The 18,579-nt window shown below is 39.6% G+C and overlaps 1 protein-coding gene across 2 annotated transcripts in view; it reads right to left on the bottom strand.

The window, feature by feature from the left end:
- myo1e (myosin IE) overlaps window positions 1–18,222 on the bottom strand; it is a 48,639-nt gene extending 30,417 nt beyond the window's left edge. For both annotated transcript variants that reach the window (XM_022744468.1, XM_022744474.1), the window contains exons 1-4: window positions 18,010–18,222; window positions 2,382–2,525; window positions 1,250–1,339; window positions 194–288 (exon numbers count right to left, since the gene is read on the bottom strand). In XM_022744468.1, coding sequence (XP_022600189.1) covers window positions 194–288; window positions 1,250–1,339; window positions 2,382–2,525; window positions 18,010–18,012 — 332 coding nt within the window. In that variant the 5' untranslated portion in view covers window positions 18,013–18,222. The remainder of the gene's footprint in view (window positions 1–193; window positions 289–1,249; window positions 1,340–2,381; window positions 2,526–18,009) is intronic.
- Window positions 18,223–18,579: the final 357 nt, after the last annotated feature.

Raw genomic sequence — 18,579 nt, 5'->3', positions numbered from 1 at the left:
TCTTTGTCTCACTCTCTCCCCGTCCTGCATATTTAGAAACTTGACTCACTTACACAAGAGGGCAAGGGACAAACTGAGCATAAGAGATATCATATTAAATAAAGAACTTCTCTGCCACTACATATTTTGGCTGACACAAGTCATTAGTTCATGATATGTGAAGAATGCGAAAATGATGTTATTTAAGTCTTACCTGATGATGACACACTGGTTCTCACGGTCGATCATCATGTTTCTGTACATGTTATCTGCTAGAGCGTAGATGTGAGGAGGGTTCTCATACTGAGCCTGGGAGTTGACAAAAAGAATTTAATTACAGTCAGTGTTTAAACAGCTTTTGTAAAACTGTGTGTTGGTGGTTGTTAATCTAAAACTAAAGCCTGGAACACACTGAAGGATGATTCTGGTGATATTCTATATTTTCCTTACTGTCAACAAATATGCAAATACTCACTAGTGCACCAACTGTGTATTAATCCACCACTGAAAATAGTCCTCAACAAATGCACTGTTTACTTCTGTTTGGGTAAAGAATTGCTCAAAGGTATTGAGAGGTGGATTAACACGTGGTTGGTTTTGGTCTTTTCATTGTATTTGTTGACAATAGAAATGTAGAATAAATTCTGTACTAACTTCACTTTGGCCATGAGGACTTACTTCCAAGACTGTGATAAGTCTGTACTGAAAATAATATACGTTACCACTGCCGAATCTGTTTCCCTTCAAGGGAGCAACAAAGTAAGCTCCTTCATTAATGTTTCAACGTATTCTGAACAAATCTGAACTTTTCCTTGTATTCTTAGCTGGTACGCTCTGAAAATCTGAACCCAGTGCACTTATGTACAACGATAATCTGCCAAACTGTTAAATTTGGCATGTGTGATGCTGAGTGTTTTCACAGTCAGTCAGGATTTTAAAAGTCTTCAAGTGTGCTCCTGGCTTAAGCAGACAAGCCCACTCTCAGCAGGCTGGCCAAGAGAAGGCAGACTCGAACAGGCTGTTCTGTGAAGGTGCTGCCAAACCTTCTCAATGGTTGAGTCAAGTTTCTGACAGCAACATCTGCGCCAGCCCGCTGGAAAGTTCCCACTGCATTTTACTCAGTTCATTTAAAAACCTTTGTCCTTCAGACTGTTACCATCTTAAACCCCCGGCATTTCAATAACACATCAGTGATTCTTAAATGTGTTTATAGCCATATAGCATCATTCATACAAATATATCCTTGAAGAAAAGATGGAAGGCTACTTACTGCACCCTGATACATCTCAATTTCTTTTTCCCCAAAGTATGGCATCTGCTTGAAGGGGTTGATGGAGATAAGCACGGGACCAATGTATGTCTGATGACATTATGTATTAAGGGTCATGACTGGACGTGCAAACAGAGTTTCAAATCATTTATTTGAAATTTTTACAAAGAGATTATGTAACTGTATAGGAAAGAAATGACTTAATCTTAGTCTGCCATGACGTCAACAGAGTGTGCAACAGGGCAGCAGCGGAGTATCTGGTGATCAGGCCTGAGCCTAAATAAGTATCCAGTGCTTACAAATAACAGAGAATAGACCGGCCATGTAACACTGTGAGGTTTTATGCCCTGAAGCCAAAATGCCGCTCAAGGCAAATAAAGCTGCTATTGTGGGTGGCCTACAGTGACCCACAGCCTTGGCAGGGAGACCTCGCAGTTACGGCTATTTATTGACCCAAATCAAAGGCCTGACTCAGAGCTGTCGAACCTAAAACTGCCAGCATTTACTAAACTTCATAATCCTGAGCACTGCCAGAGCGTGGACGAAGTTTATGTAATAGGCTGCTTTGAGAATGCTCAGCATCGCTTTTCAAAGGGTTATTCATTCATTCATCAACTCGTTTCACGTCACAAGCGGCTTGCGTGTTTGTGTGTGCAGCCACAGCCACACTTTAAAAACCTGGACCTATAGCATTTGTGTGATGTGCTACATGAAAATGATAGACCTCAGCACATGAGTCTAAATCACTACCACAATAAAAAAAATTATGGCTGCTCAAAGAAGACAGCAGCAATGCTCTGATTCAAAAAGATTCCTCCATTATGCAACCTGCTATTCCTCACACCGTTTTGTTGACATTTTGCACCACAGTGAGACAGGACCGGAGTAAATCTGACATCGGTGAAGGGGCAGGATTTAGAGGTCTGGGTGGAGGTATGAACAGAGGGACCCTTTGCCCCACTAGTCATGGCAGAGTCTCAGGGGGAGGGCATTACCTTCCAACACTGACCTATTACTCACTGCTACTATGTCACTGTGAATGACCATTCAGCTATTCTGGAAATAGCACCGATGAGATGGGACTCAACTATTCATCACTGGGGTGTGAACTACGATTGTGAGCAAAGGATACAAAGATGTAGTCATCCATGTATCTCTTCTTGAGGTTGTCCACGATGGCGTCCTCATTGATCTTGCTGAGCAGCACCATGTCATCCACACCGCTGTGTTTGACATTGTGGCTCTGCCAGTGGTACCGGTAGTGCCCCCGGCTCCCCTGCAACAAAACACACACACACACAATGTACAATTGTTAGTTCATTGAGAAAGACACAATGAGATGGTACGGAGAGATGAAGAGTCTGACATCAAGGCCGCACAGCTACATGAAGGAATTGTGGCTTTAAAGCACACTGAGAGGTTGAGGTGGTGTGGTTTTATCACACTGTTGAGATAATCAGACAAAGTGAAAGCCAAGGGGAAAATGGTTATTATCACTAAAGCAAAAACCTCTTAAGTGTTCACATTTTCTGATCCCAGCAGCATGATGAGCCATGTTTACTTTGAAATAGTGCAAGGTCAGATTCCCAGAAGTGCTTTGTGTTATTTGTCCAAGTGTTAAAGATGCTCTTAGCCAGCTTTTATCCACATCCTAACAATTTGGTTTCTCCCTACATTCCAGTTTTTGTTCTAGCTGAGTGAGTCTCTGGAGAACTGAGGTCATTCATCATGCGCTATGAGTCAGTGGTGTCTGGCTACTGTGGACAAGGGTCATAATGTGCTCTGAGAAGTGAGTCTCTTTCTCCTGGACGGAGAACCACAGAGAGCATCGAGAACATTAGTCAACACACGAGTTAACTCTTGACTTCCTCCCCCCTTGGTGAGGAAGTGTCGGAAGAGGAAGGAGCTGAGAGGCAGTTTAAACAATACTGTCAAAGGAAAAATAAAATACTTCCTTCAGTGATACTTCTATAGTAAGATACTGTATTTTATGCAGCAAACACATAGATAATGTTTTAATGGACGTAGCATTTAAAAAAAATTAAATAATCCCATATTCTTTTTGGTGATTCTTTATGAGAAAACAAATTTAATGAAGGTTTTATATTGAAATGAATATCAATCACTTGTTGGAGCTTTCAATCATATCACAAAATGTCAATCAAAAACCATGCCAACTGACTGATTGATTGCGTTTTTGTCTCTTTAGGTGGAAGCAACAAACCTTGCTTACAGGTTTTAATCTTAATCAAGAGTTGGGTGTTGTGAATGAAGAATGGCAGACAGTTGAAAGTAACACAGCCTAGTTTCCTATCACAGCAGAACTGTTATAAATAAAACGTTGATCAAGTTATTTTTTGCTACTCCCACCAATGAGGCCACTTTCCTGAAATGATTTTAAAAAATTGTGTTGTGAATGGTGAATGATAAATGCAAGGCAGGGGAAATGATGAAACAAGGCTTGTTTCAGATGATCAATTTATATTATTAAAAAACTTCAAGGATTATTTCTAAACTTTATCATAATTTAACAGAATTTCAGGCTAAAATTACATTCTTGAAGAACCTAAGTAGGAAAAAGAATTGAATATCATGATCATGTGTAGATTCACATACAGTAGATGGAGAGAACGTAATTGGAAATACCCAATTTGTTTCTTAATTACACCTAATATAAAAAACAAACAACTCCTATAAGGCAACAAGCACGCTGGAGGCATTGTGGTCATAGTCACATCGTACACATACCCTGGAGTTGACCAAAGATACAGCCATTGAGGGATGGAGTGAACTCAGTATTGAATGAGGTATTAGGATATACAATTTCCAAGAAGTGTTCTCTTTTATACCTGGGAAATATAACAGAAGTGCTGAAGGAAGATAATTACTTGGTCAAAATCCCTCACAGCTGCGAGGAAGGCTGTTACCAGAGACCGGTTTCATACGGATCCACCAAGATGTGGACAGTGGTTAGATACAGTGCAGGAAATATTTGTGATGGAGAAAATGACTTATTCTCTAAGAGTGAAAGAAGAACAGGTTTAGCAGAAAACGGGAAAAATTGATAATGCTTAGAATGTATGATTTCATTGACAATAATGTGAATTATTAAGGTTTTAATGAGCAAATCGTAGTTGTATAATGTAACTCCCTCTGCAGTTGCATGTTCTGAGTGTGAGTTATTTTTGTATGTACATTATAAAAGCAATAAACACAAAAGTGGGAAAAAAAGACAAAACCCTGGTAAATATCTAGGACCACAGTAAAGTAACACGACAGCACAAAATAAACCAGTGGAAAGTCATTGTGCTTTTAGTAATTAACTTTAAATTACTAAATCAGGGGGGAGGGCCAGAAAGCTTTTAATATACTCAGGGGTGACTTTATTCTTTACAACAGCAAAATTAAAACCACTTTACAGACTCGGTCATAGCATGGAAGATGGCGAGGAATGTTAACAGCTTTTCAGCTTAATTCAGCGGGTATTTACCCTCAGGAGGGAAGCAGCAAATTATAGCTTGATTAATTCTCCAGATCACACCCATTAACATGTTTTACAGCTTTTTAGGTGCGGCAGAGGGAGATGCTGACTTCCTTCCTTCCTTAGCAACGATGACAGGGTGATGTCAGGGAGTTTCAAGGAGTTAAAGAAGTAAATTCATGATGTAGAGAAAGTAGACACGAAGAGAAACAGGAAAAAAAACACACAAATGTACTTGAACACTTGCAGACCAAGTGGCACACCAGTGGCAGACCAAAAATCTAAAAGTATTAAATTCAAGTCAGTTTTGCTCTTTTAACCCAAAATCCAAAATTTTGTCTTGGGGTGCCCTACAATCTATAAAACCCTTGATACAGATAAAGTAAAACTTCCTAAGGGTAAAAAGGGAGAAACCTCGAGAAGAGCCACAGAGAAGAAATCCCTCTCAGGATTCAGTAGGAGTCATTTATACCGACAGAAGTAGAGATAGTACAAAATAAAGACACAGAATGACAGTATTAAGTAAATCAAGTCCATTACTTATAACACTGGGTGAATATTAAGGGTAATTTAAGTGTAATAAGAAAGTTTAAGGCTAAATGTAAACGTTTGGTCTGAAGATTGTGGATGTGGATGCTGATCTTTCGAATAGATTTGTGTATATTTGAGTTTACTTTGTCCTCTGAGGGGCTGACTGGGCCTCAATGATGTCCAGAACCAGCACAACCAGAACCCTGTATTTACTGGTGTTTATATCACCAAATGTTCTTTTTATTCAGGGAATTACTAGGTATCCTTTTGCTGCCACCTACTTATTAAAAGTAGTGCATCAGCAGATGAAAACAGATGAAAACCTTTTCCGTAAAAGTCTACAGTTAAGAGAGTGCTGGCCCAACCACGAAGTGAAAACAATTGAACATGCTATATTTAACCTCTCTCTCTGCTATGTCTGGAATGACAGTGTGCAGATTTAAGAAGGGAGAGGTAATAAGCTGGAGACGTAGGAGGTAAATGTCAAATATTCTGAGGATTGTTTCATCTGTTTTGACTTAGGCCTTGTTTAATGAGGCACGAGGAGAAAGAAAATATTCTAACTTACAGGAGTGGACTAAGGCAATAGCTGCACAGGGAAAGAGGGCTGCACACATACACACAAAGACGTCTGGGAGGTGCCCGAATCAACCGCACTCCTCTGCTGCTGGCTGCGGAGCCGCACCAGAGCAACCGGGGGTCGAAGGGTCGTAACACTCGAGTGAATGTAGTATGGCTGTTGGGGTGAGGGGGTCACTTCCCCTACAGAGATTTCTGTTCTGCAGATTTTAAATCAGTAACTATTCATGAAAACGCTTCTCCATACAGCCATTAAATTTAAACTGCTCCGTCAGTTTGAATCCAGACACTTGGTGTGAAAAGCTAACAACACAGTAATATTTTGCACTAACAGCAGATGTTTCACCATCGTAACAAAATGTACTTTTATGAATGTGGAAAATGGTGAAGACATTAACCTTTTCCTAAGTGTTTTACTGAATTATGGATTTTCCTGTAATGTTGCTGACAAGATTTCTTTTTTTAAACCTAAAGTTACACTGTGATGTTGCTGAAGTATGCAGATGTTGCATATGCATACAACTTTATTAATGTCTATAAGGGGAATTGGATATACTGACTTGGGAGACAAAACACCTCACAACACAAACACTGTGTATTAGAGGAAAAAGTAAATAGCAGAAGTTTGTATTACAATAAATAACTAACGATTAAATTTACAGGCGGATAAAGCAGAACAAGAAGATTCATCTATTCACATACAAGTGCTCAGGGAGATGAAGTCCTGTAATCCTCCGAAAATGCAGATATCATGGGATGTATTTTCTCTCATTTAGCTGTCAGTTATGACAAGAAAAATCTCTTTGGCTCGGATTAAAGGAAATCCGAGTTACTGTAGGTCTGCGGTGGAGTATGAGTGCAGACACAGCGAGACAAACACAAATACACACAAATACACACACACTACACAGGGGACATCTGGCACAACTGGTGACTACGGTGGCCATAACAACACCATCGCCATGGAACCACACAACTTAGTAACACACAGACGCAGTAAAGAAGTGAGCATCTGATATCACCAAAACACAGTGATAAGAAGATCTAAATATATGATAGTTTGACAAGTATCATGGCAACAGTTAATAATGGAAGTATAATAAAAAATCAGAGAGGGCAGTTTTGTGTTGATTAGTTTTCCCTCTGGGAATCGAAGATAATCAGATCACCAAAAAAAAAAACCTCCAGGACCAGACCTTTTCCCAGAAGTTAATACAAAGGAATTTCAACACCAGTCCTGATCTATAAGCCCAGGCTTTCCCTTCATGCAAATACCATTACCATATATGGAGAGTGCTGAGCAGCTCTGGCTCGGTGTACAGGAAATGGCTGGGTTTGATTCAGTATCATAAGCGGCACTTTTCCCCTCATTTCTCCCTTCTGCGTCGTTCTCCTTTTCCACACCAGGATTTGACACACAGTCCACCATGTGTTAGGACTACGTTTCTGCTCTGCCCTCCGAGGCAAATCTGGACAAAAGCCATGAGAACGAATTCCTCTCTTCTAAAATAAGAAGCAAGTATAGTCGTTAATCACCCTGTACCAAAAGTCTGGAGAAATCGCACAGCTTTGATACAAGTAGTGAAAGTAAATCGAATACTGGTCAAATATCTAAACAGCTGAGGCCTTATTTGTCCCACAAACAGGTTGAGTTTCTGTACAGAAACACGCTAAGTCTCCTGTTCGTCATCATCAGATTAGAAAAGGCATTTTTAATAAAGCAAAGTACATAAGTTATATTAATTGAAGCCTCTGAAGCTAAATCAGGTTTAAAAACATAATTTTTAGTGCTACAAGGCAGACTAATAGGTCATGTACTAAAGGAAAGTGCCCCGCCAAGCATTTCAGTGGATATGATTTTGACTTCGGCCTAGAACAGACTGTAGTAGCGGACAGACCCCATGTCTGATAAGCCCTCATGTATAAGATTAGTGGTGCCAACATGTAACAGCTTACTTGACCTGATTTTTAAAGTCATTGCTGTCAAAATATCTTACCATGGAGACATGACGATATACACATACAGCATATGTTTTTGTGGTTGTGTTGTGGAATAATTTTAATCTAAAAAAAAAAGATTTTGTACAGTCCATCTATTTCTTATATGCACTGCTATCTGTATAACAATATATTACCGTCTTTAAATCTCAAACTTCATCTCTTTTTTCCTCTAGAAAAGGTAAAAGGCAAGTGGTGGTCAAAAGAAAATGCTAGAGATGGCCATGGATGTAGGACACTCAACAACTGGCCAGCAGCAGTGATTCAGATGTGATGGCTATTTCCAAATTACTATCAGCACTCGCTGATGACTGTGTGATGAAAAGGCTGCTGCCGAAAGAGCCAAGAACAAAGACCCAAGTACTCTAATTTGGTAAACATGTGTCACAAATTAAAGCACAAATTAAGGATAATTCTAGCCATAGTGAACAAGTCCAAAGAGTTTCTCGGCCCCATGAAATTCATTTTGTTTTTTGTTTTGTTTTGGTAACCTAAGGAGGGATTTTTATAAATGCTCTCATTTATACCTACTTTTTGTAATTTTTGTAATGGGTTTTCTGTGGGAATCTGTGAACCAGATGTAGAGAAAAGTGTTGCCTCACCATCAACAGCAAATTAAATTAAAAACAGCAGACTGGAAATCTGCTATCGCTCCCGACATGATTAGCAGGTCTTATCATTACACAGTCTAACACTAGACAACAATGATACACAGGTCATTAATGCTCTCTCAGGATGTCCATTTAATATGGAAATATATCTGTGATTTTCACTGATTTGGCCTCCAGTTCTTACTGGTTTGTGCATCTAAAATGTTGTAGAACAAAAGTTGCTTCCACACTCTGGGTTCGTGCACCATACCAGTGGTTTTGCGTGTTTTAGTCCATTAACATCCAATCATGTATTCTCTATGCTACATTTACATAAGGTTTTTTTAATGATTTCCTACCTTCAAGGCAGCCACTGCCAGCAGTTCATTTCTTTCAAGTATGAAGACCGAAGTACAGAGACTTAAATCTTGCTTGTGACTGACAGTCCATGATAATGAACAGTGAATCAGCTTTATTTTGTTTGACAAAGTTACAGAACTGTCACACAGTACTGCGCTCATTGATAGGGTGAAACATTTCTAGGAAACTTTACGCTCCAACCTCAGAATAACCTTTTTAATGTCTGACAACCAAATCGACATCATCCTTTTCCTGATGTTGTAGATCACTTATTGTTTGTCTCCCTGGCTTTACTTTTCCAACAATCCTAAAACTTGGAAACCCTGTGAATGCAATGCTTTTTAAGTCGACTCTTTAATTATAAAATTTCTGAGCTTCCTTGAATTCACCAACAAGGAATACTTTTCAAAACAGTCCCTGTGTTATCACAGAGTCATATGGTATCTATTGTATCTAAAAAAAAAAAAAGGCACAAAAAATGTCTGCTTTGATGGATTACCCACCACTAAAAAAGGCTGAAACAGATGCAAGTTCACTGCTATGAAGCAAGAATATGGTACGCTTCAAAATATGGTATAGTGCAAAGAACATTAAATTGTTTTACCTTGTAAAAACACTGATCAAACAGTAACCATTGGATATTTGTGTCATGTGTTATTCTTTTTTCCCAGTAATGCTATTATTCATCTATCCATCCATCCATTAGTCATACTCGCTTATCCCTGGACAAGAGGCAAGGCACACCCTCAACAGGTCACCAGTTAGTCACAGGGCTGACAAATGGAGACAAATGACCATTCACGCAATTCACCAGTCTAGTATGACTAGTGGACACTAAAATACTAAAAGGGCTATAACTGCTCCCAAGACTGTCCACTCCTAAACTGTGCCAAAAGAAGTCAGGGAATAGCTCCAACACACATTCACAGCAAGAATGTATGGGTTGATTTTGACAGATTGTTTTTCCCCTCTTGGTGGAATCCAAAACATATTTGGTTGGATCTTAACTAAAAAGAGCTTAAGGATGTATGACTCTCTAAACAGCATTTCCACCTGGTCTCTGTTGCTGGCGTCTGCACTTTGTCCAAGATCACTCACTATGTATAATCAGGCCAGATGCTGATAAAACTGCTGACTGGGATGGTTGGCCTTTCCAAGGTAGACGAGGAAGATAAACAATGATGAGAAACAGAGTAGAAACTCAGTAGCAGAAGCAGTGTGTGTGTGTGTGTGTGTGTGTGTGTGTGTGTGTGTGTGTGTGTGTGTGTGTCAGAAGTTCAAACCGGATCAGACTGTCTCACACTATGGGTCATTGCTGCTGTGTGACACCACACATACACTCTCACACTCTCTCACACACACACACACACACACACACACACTCTCTCACACACACACACACACACACACACACACACACACACACACACACACACACACACACACACACACACACACACACACACACACACACACACACAAACTTCTTCCTCTAAAGTGATGCTGAAAACTACAGATGAGGCTGGAACTTGATTAAAGAGTAAATCCACACTGAATTACACAGAGCAGAAAACAGTTGCTGCACAACTATCCCTAAACTGGAACTGTTAATGAGGTTGAAACTCTGGCAGCGCTAAACATATACTTACATAAAATACTGTGTAGTATAATGTGTGTATAATGTGTGTTCATTTTGTCTAACACCTCTCCAGGTTATAAATCCAAGTCCTGTGCTGCTGAGTTAAAGACAAACAAAAGCTTGTTTGTAAAAGCCAATCCACATTTTGTAGTACTACAGCCAACATGCAGTCACATTTGTCTCAACACCACATAGGAAGAGAGGAGGCAACCTGTCGCTTCGCCTGCCAACAGAACAAGCAGACATGCCTGCAAGGTCTGTTCTGAAGCCTGCAGCCTCGCATATTAAACATTGGAGATGAACTGCTGTCTTTTTAAACATTTGAATATCACTGGTAATCAATTGATCTGTTTTTCGCAGAAATCTCCAGAAAGAACAGAATCATACAATTGCAGAATTCTGATAGTGAAAAGAAAGCAATATGTGGTGAACCAGCATCTTAAATATCAATATTTCACTATATCGGGAAATAACTGCTGAATCAAGCATCTGATCCAGGCTGAATGGCACTGAATGGTGTGTGGCCAAAAGTTGGCACAACCACTCTCTGTTTTCAATGCTAAACCTTTAATGGAAATTCTACCTATTTATCTGAAAGTGCAAATGATGCTTGTTAACACAGCACTACTTCCAGCCTCAGCTAGAAACTAAACTTTAAATTTGTGATCTCACCGGGATATAAAACCTGGCGCTGCTCAGCTGACAATGAACCATGCTCTGAATTTGTGGAACTATAACATACTAACTGACTGGGTTTGTGTTCAGTCACATGTTCAAGCGTACACTAGACATCTAACTTAAGGAAACCAGTTGAAAATTCACACACATTGACTAGGACACAGAAATAACAATTAGTGAAAACTGTGACATTCCCCTTTCAACCCTAAACCACAGCCACAATGCCAGTAGCGCTTGCCTGAGTCACATCCACACACACAGTGAGGCAACAAAGCAGTCACTATAGTGGTCAGAGCCAAAACTCACTAGACTTTGGAGAAGCATTGTCTTGTCAATCAAAACAACTCGGACCTGACAATTATTGTCATACTGGTTATAATATTTCCCTACCAATGCAAAAACTTGGAACCAAAGCCTTTGGAAATTGTGCATTCACGGGAAATATGAGATTTATGGAAATGTGAACATAAACTTTTTCCTGTAAATGATCCTGTGAATGAACACCTGCACATACAGTAGAGGATAGTGGTGAGCAGAGACAGTTCTCTTGGTATCTTTGTACTTGTGATAACTTGAATGGTGACTTGGTCACTTGCATGTAATTGGGACACCATCATAAATAATGCAACCAACAGGCCTTCCCCGTGACTAGATAACTCACGCTGTTATCTGAACTGCCAGAGGTCACATAAAAGGGAAGAATGAAAAGAAAAATATTGATCTGCTCGGATTTGGTAACACGAGACCTGAGTGGTTGTGATGATGTTATAATGCTGTGCCTGCAGGGAAGGGCAGAGCACCTTCCCTCCCAAAGAAAGAGGACATAATGATCAAGTGTAAACAGATACTGGATGACTTTTAACATGTCTCAGACTGAACTTCACAAAGCTTCAGCTTCACAGTAACAGCACTTTTCTTGAGAGCTTGAGAGCTGCTTGTTTTACACATCTCAAACTGAACCCATCTCTTAAATGGGTGACAACAGCAGTAAGGTTCCTAATAAAATGTGATATCAAAGACAATGTGGTTTAGGGTGGAGCTCAGCTGAAATCCTAGACAAGAAACATGTCTCAGAATGCTGTATTTCTTTTTAAATATCTTTTGAAAGCAGTCTAAGTAGTGGTTGAATGTAAGCAAACCATCTACAGTGGAAATCCAAACCAGCATCTTCTCTCATAGCAGCTGAATACATGTTAAGACACAAATTGCACTCTTTTCATCTAAAACTAAAGATGGAGGAGAAACTTGACATAGTGAATTGTGTGTAACAACAAAGCAGTACTTGGTTTGGTAAAATGCCACAAAACCTGGCAGGACTGCCTGTGTTTCCTGCAGCTCATGAATTATTTCAACACATCCTTCACTTCTTAGAAGCTAAAAATGAGATTCATGGACCAATCGTCAGATCTAAGTTTTGACAAAAAAAAAAAAAAAAACTGAGCCAATAAAGACAAAATCTAGCATTTAGAGAATAAATCTTTTAAAGTGGGTTGTTAAAAATTTAACAACCATGGCTCTGATCATATCATATCAGGCCCTGCTTTCTTTTCGACTACATAATAATGCCTCCATTATTTTATGATGTACCACTGACAGAAAGATCCTCTAGTGTCAGAACTGAGAAGCCAGCAGCTGACATTATCAAACAGCTGCAATTATGAAAGTCATTGTCTCTTAAAGGTCTCCAGGAGAGCTTCCAGCTGAATCAGAGTGGTTGCACTCAGAACAGAAGCATTGCGTCTGTTTTTGGGGAAATCTAATATCTATTAAAACAGATAAACCTCCAGGATTCAGTCAGAAAACAGAGGTGAAGGTCTGAAAAACACAGCAAATCAAGGGAATTGTTTTTGCTGTGAGCTGAAACTGTTTGGATCTTGAGTACAGTGCTGTTACAGACTGAGAGGCTAACATCGGTCAAAGGTGCCTCACATTTCTGTGAGAAAGGTCACAAAGGTCAGACAAGGTCAGCCCTCTTCTTTAACCTAAGAGCAAGAATGCATTTACCTGACTCTATGTTGTTTCAGTAAACAACACTTGTTTTCCAGAGTTTTAAGTTTGTCCAAAAGCTACAGGAGGTTTTATAACGAGATCATACAGAACTATGATAGATCAGCATGACAGTACTGTTGTTAATCTTTCTTACTGTATCTGCAACAAAAAAATAAACTCTGGACTACATATTTAGGACTGTGACCACAAGCGCATTAGCGTTTTCAACTGCAGGTTCAATGGGTGAAAGGGTGTGGCACATGCGTATGATGAATGGGAGTTTAATGACGTTGACTTTATGCACTCCACCAAAGTGAACACAGTAATAATGCAGCTAAAAGAATGACTCGGCTGTTTAATTCATACACTGACAGCACAAACAAAATCCCTGAGCTGCTTCCCAGTATGTGGGAGCACCAGTCTGCACTGGTTGATAGCGTATACTGTAATTCCTCTAATTAAAGAGCAGTACTAAAAGTGTTCAATAAAAATACAGATGTGCTAGTCCTGAGTATCCAAAAAAGGAGGGCAAGAAATGTCTGCTACTTTGATAAAAGAGTCTATATGAAACTATAGATAATAAAAAGAAGAAGTGCATCAAAGTATAAAAACTACAAACACTACAGGCAGCCCATTTCAATCAGAAAACAGAGTTGGTGAATGTCCTGTTAAGGGCATGTTACATGGTATATGTTACCCAGCTGGAATGCATATGAGGATGAAGTTTAACAACAAAAAGGTCCAGGATTTTTCATTTTGGAAATGCATTTAGTTTTATTAATTTTATTGTGACCCTAGCTGCTGTAAATAACCACTTCTGTCAATGATGACAGGAATCCAACAGAAGCAGCCAAACCCAACGCTGATCATATCCAAGTCATTTGTTTTGGCCTGTTAGTGATATTATTATTCACAAAAAGAGAAATCCACATGGAGAATTAAAGTGATTACATGATAACATTAGAGTCCAGTCATGACCCATATTGATATCTTTGCTACTGAATTCTGCATGACAAGGAGTTGCAAATAGCCAACTGATAAATACAGCTAAGGAAAAAGCTCATGTGGTCTCTGTCATTCAGCTACAGGCAGGAATCTATACTTAATTTGTAATGTACCCTCTATAAATGCCATTCATTTTTACTCTTACAGTTTATTTAGCTGGCCTGGTGTGTGTATGTAATACAGTAGTGTTTATGAATGAAAATAACATCAAGTTCAAGAGGATACTATTTTGACGCTCGGGTCACTGCATGATTCCACAAAGAAATGCGCTGACTCAGCCCTGCCATGGGGACATGTGCCAGAAAAGACAACTAATTCAAACCAGCTAATTTTGACTTTTGTTTCCAGTCAGTTCATTCATGCCTCTCTATACAAATGCTGACAAACCTTTAAAAAGCTTTAACTCTGCTCTTGTTCCTCATTGATCACTGTCTTCGCTCCTGTGACTTCTTCCAAGATTGCCTGTGCCAAAATCATGCATGTGCAACTCTATCATTTAAAGATATACATTTAAATATCCTACAACTGCCCTCAGGTAAATACAGGTCTCCCTTTAACTGATTCTAGATTGGAAAAAAAATATATATCAAAAACAAAGGTGGCGACCCATTTTGACTCATGGCCCTAATGTTCAATTCAGCAGAGCAAACAGCAACAAAAGAAAAACTACTTAACGAAAAACAAAAAATGTCACTCACTATAAGAATTCAGCTGCTTATAAGATCAACCATAAAAATCACACTTTTTTTTATTCATGATATAATAGCCATTTTAATTCCCTGTGCTAGTACAGTGTCTTTTTAGGGAAGTAAGGTTAAACAATAGCAATCTACAGGCCAGACCTAATGCAACTGACAACATAAAGACAAATGAAGTTTCCAATGGACAGAGTGAGAGGCTAGCCATTGAGTCAGAGGCCAAACACTGGCTGGCATGTGACAATGGGAAACTATTAGAGCAGATAAGCGGAGCACAGCTGCACGAGTCTGACCTTGTTCCCTGTCCATGATGAGGGAAGTCATACATGCAAATAGGCAGCTATAAAAGGACACTGCGTGGTTTATGATCTAAGAACAAGGAAAATAAACTAAACAAGCATCAAAGGACATTACATGGAGTAGTTATGTATGTAAATGTCATAACATTTACAACAGCATTTATTTATCTTTTACATTACCTTTTTAAAGTAAAAGAGAAGTTGTCTGTTCAGGCATGGAGTTTGATGATCTTATAACAGCTGAGCAAGACAATTTAGTTTAACCCCCGACAGATTTTTAATTTGTTAGAGACAATCATCTGCTAGTATGATGGGAGTGTTTATCTGCTCCACACTGAGCAAACGCAAACTCAGAATCATCACATTTTAGCTGATGTGCGATTAAATTTACACCCTATGATAACTCCATAAAATATTACAGCTGTGTAATTATTTACCAAACAGGATTAAGTTCAGTTCATCTCGGCACAGCACTCTGTCTAGTTGCTTCATGCACAAACGTTTAGTGATCAGATGAAGTAGCTACATCCTCTCCTCATCAATAACAGAAGCAGTACTTCAGTTGGTAGTCACTTCTAAAACAAAGTTGAAGCATAAACACAGAGCCGAACTGTGCAGCTGCGTTGCACGGTGCACACACTGCTCAGAGAGAGAAAACCGATGGGTGCTCCCCACCTCACCACTTCCAGCGTTCAGAATATCATGTTTCACAGTTACAAGAATACTGGAGGTCTTCATGTCACCACTTGACAACTCAATGATGAAACATGAATATAAATAAAAATATACTTCTATTGTAAGTGACTACACCCATGGAGCCTTTGGTATCTGTGGAAACAATACAAAATCATAGCTACTGTCTTATGTCCCTATAATGTTTAATTTGGCAGCGATGACAGCTACTGTACAACAATAAACAAATAAAGCAGCAATTACTCCAATAGGAAAAAAAATATTACAATATTTGCTTGCAATAAATTTAAAGATTAAATAATAAAAGTTGTGGGCATGTTAAATTTCCATTGAAAATGGAGCTGCATAAAGAAGACTGATAGAAAGCGAAAAACTTTGTAACCGACAACTTTAATTTACAGTGTGCAGTTTATATGCTTATCCAGAATGATTTACAAGTGCAACAGCAGAAGTCAACACTCATGAGGTCCGTCATCACAGACAGTAAAGCAGTGAAAGCATAGTTGTAGCTTTGTAACAAAGACGTATGGAACTGATCAGGAGGAGAGTGTGAGCGTACTGAACCACAGCAACAAGCCTAACGAGTTCCCCAGGTCCACAGAATGGGTGTTCGTCTTGTTTTCAGAGAGAGGGCTTGAATTCCTGAGCAAATCTCTACAGCAGTGATGGGTTTGAAAATGGAGCACCAGCTTTGAAATGAAGGGAGAGGGGGGTTGCTCAGTACGCACCTCCCTGTAGGAGAAACTAATGCAAACCATCTGCTGTCATACCGACTTGCTATTCAGCATCTGGCAGAGAAGGACCCAGTGAGCGATGCTGGTGTCTGCTACTCCAGACAGTGAGGATGACAATCAGACTGTTTTCTCTCTCTTCTACTCTCTACATGAGCTGGCACCATCCTTAACCTCCTCTAAAAAGCTCTAAAGACAAAACCTACATTACTTTCAGCAAGTCTTAGAAACTGTTTGAAAGAGTTTAGATGAAAGTTTTATCTCTCAACACCATTATATTCACAACTCTGTCATTGCTATTGAGTATTTCCTGCTGTCATTTAGGTCACCTCACAGGGAGAAAACAGCTGCTGTTCATTCGCTCACAGGCAAATACACAAAAATACTGCAGTAAAAAGAGTGTGTAAGGGATAACAGCTTCACAAAAGCAGAATTAAGGCAGGAATTCTGCATGAATATATAATTTTTTTTTTTGCTTTTATATTTTTTGTCATGGCTCAAGTGTAAAAGCTCTGTTATGCTGACAATGCTCCTTTGGGGTTTTCCTCTGGGTAACCTGACCTACAGGTTCCATACAATGCTTAAGATGGCAGAATGCTCACAGGTTTCTGTCCTGCCTATTTCAAATAGACATTGTGTGTATGTGAACAGGTTTGAAGACGCTGTAATGCATGAAACATACTGTACAGAGACATGGGATTATTCAAGAGAGGATAACTTGAAGTTTTGAGTTCTTCAGAATATTCCTGAAGGTAAACTTAAACCCAAAACAAACATATACTTTGTGTTCTTGAGGCAAATTACAACACCTTCAGTTAAGTGCCGTCTCCTTGCTGTAAGAATGTGCTGAAGAGCTGCATCAAGCTGTATTATTATGTTCAGCCAGAGTGGGATTTCTGCCACAGAGGACAGTGACTTGAGGAATTGTTGCCAAAACACAAGGATGAGGCCACACAATGTCCTCCATAACTTAGGTCTAGGCGTGTCAGGAATGGCATTCAGTAACCAGGAAAAACCTGTCTCCCTGTAATGCACAACAGGCTGCACACATACACAGTAGACACCCTCCACCTGACACACGCTCCCTGGCTGCCTCTTCCTCTTCCTCCAAGACTAACCGGTTTTTTGAAAGATGGCTGCACCTGATACACCTGACTGATGTTTTTAAATGACATCTCTCTGGATGTCACTCAGTCAGTGCCTTTTCTAATAACCTTCACTGCATCCATAACAAGTCTGTGACTGTCAGGACTGTTAGTACTTGTGGGATTCATGATAAATATGAGAAAAGCACTTCCAAAAATAAATGTCTAATACAGAGTACCAACAAATTTTTTACGTTTTCCATGACAAGGCAACTAAGGAAACTTAATCTAATTTTAGAATATTATTGGCTAGGCCTATATATCGATTAAACATTGCTCTGTGTTAAATATTTTTTTTATATTGACTGTACAAAACAATCTCCGCCAGCGTAAATATCACTCACCATCCTCTCACTTCAACGCAACAGTCGCAGTCTTCCCTGTCCGCAATCCAGTCTTTGTGCGAACCTCAGTGAAGTTCAAAGTGTTTCAAAAAACTCTGAGTCGGTTAACCTAAAGCCAGAAGACAATATCCACGTTTACAGACGATATTCCCGATAAACTCCTGACAGCATGGATGCGGCTGGCTCATCGGTGTCGTCCGTCCATCGCGCGGTCAGATGTGAGTCTTTACACTGACAGCGGCGGAGCAATGTCCAAACAGCGAGCTGCTTAGTGATTTACAGAGGGAGCTGAGCAGTGCCCTCAAAAACCGCCTCTCAAACATAACACAGGAAACTGAGCCGGAAGGTCCAATCACAGGGCGCCGAACGTGGAATATGCTTAAATATTCATTAGTTACTGGGAGTTAAACAACTGGGCATGCGCAGTTTTGGGACTTCCTAACAACAGACTGAAATAGAGCCGCAGTCACTTCATACTATGAACTCTCTATTTACTCACTGTCTGTGCTGACAGCTCCAGTACATCCTGAAATACAATAATTTTGGTTACATTGTCAGTGGTGTAGAAAG

The sequence above is a fragment of the Seriola dumerili genome, unplaced genomic scaffold (assembly GCF_002260705.1).
Source record: "Seriola dumerili isolate Sdu_G_001 unplaced genomic scaffold, Sdu_1.0 BDQW01000003.1, whole genome shotgun sequence".
In the NCBI taxonomy this organism is placed as follows: domain Eukaryota; kingdom Metazoa; phylum Chordata; class Actinopteri; order Carangiformes; family Carangidae; genus Seriola; species Seriola dumerili.
The sequence above is the reverse complement of the archived record's forward strand: the minus strand, read 5'-3'. Positions and strand labels throughout refer to the sequence as shown.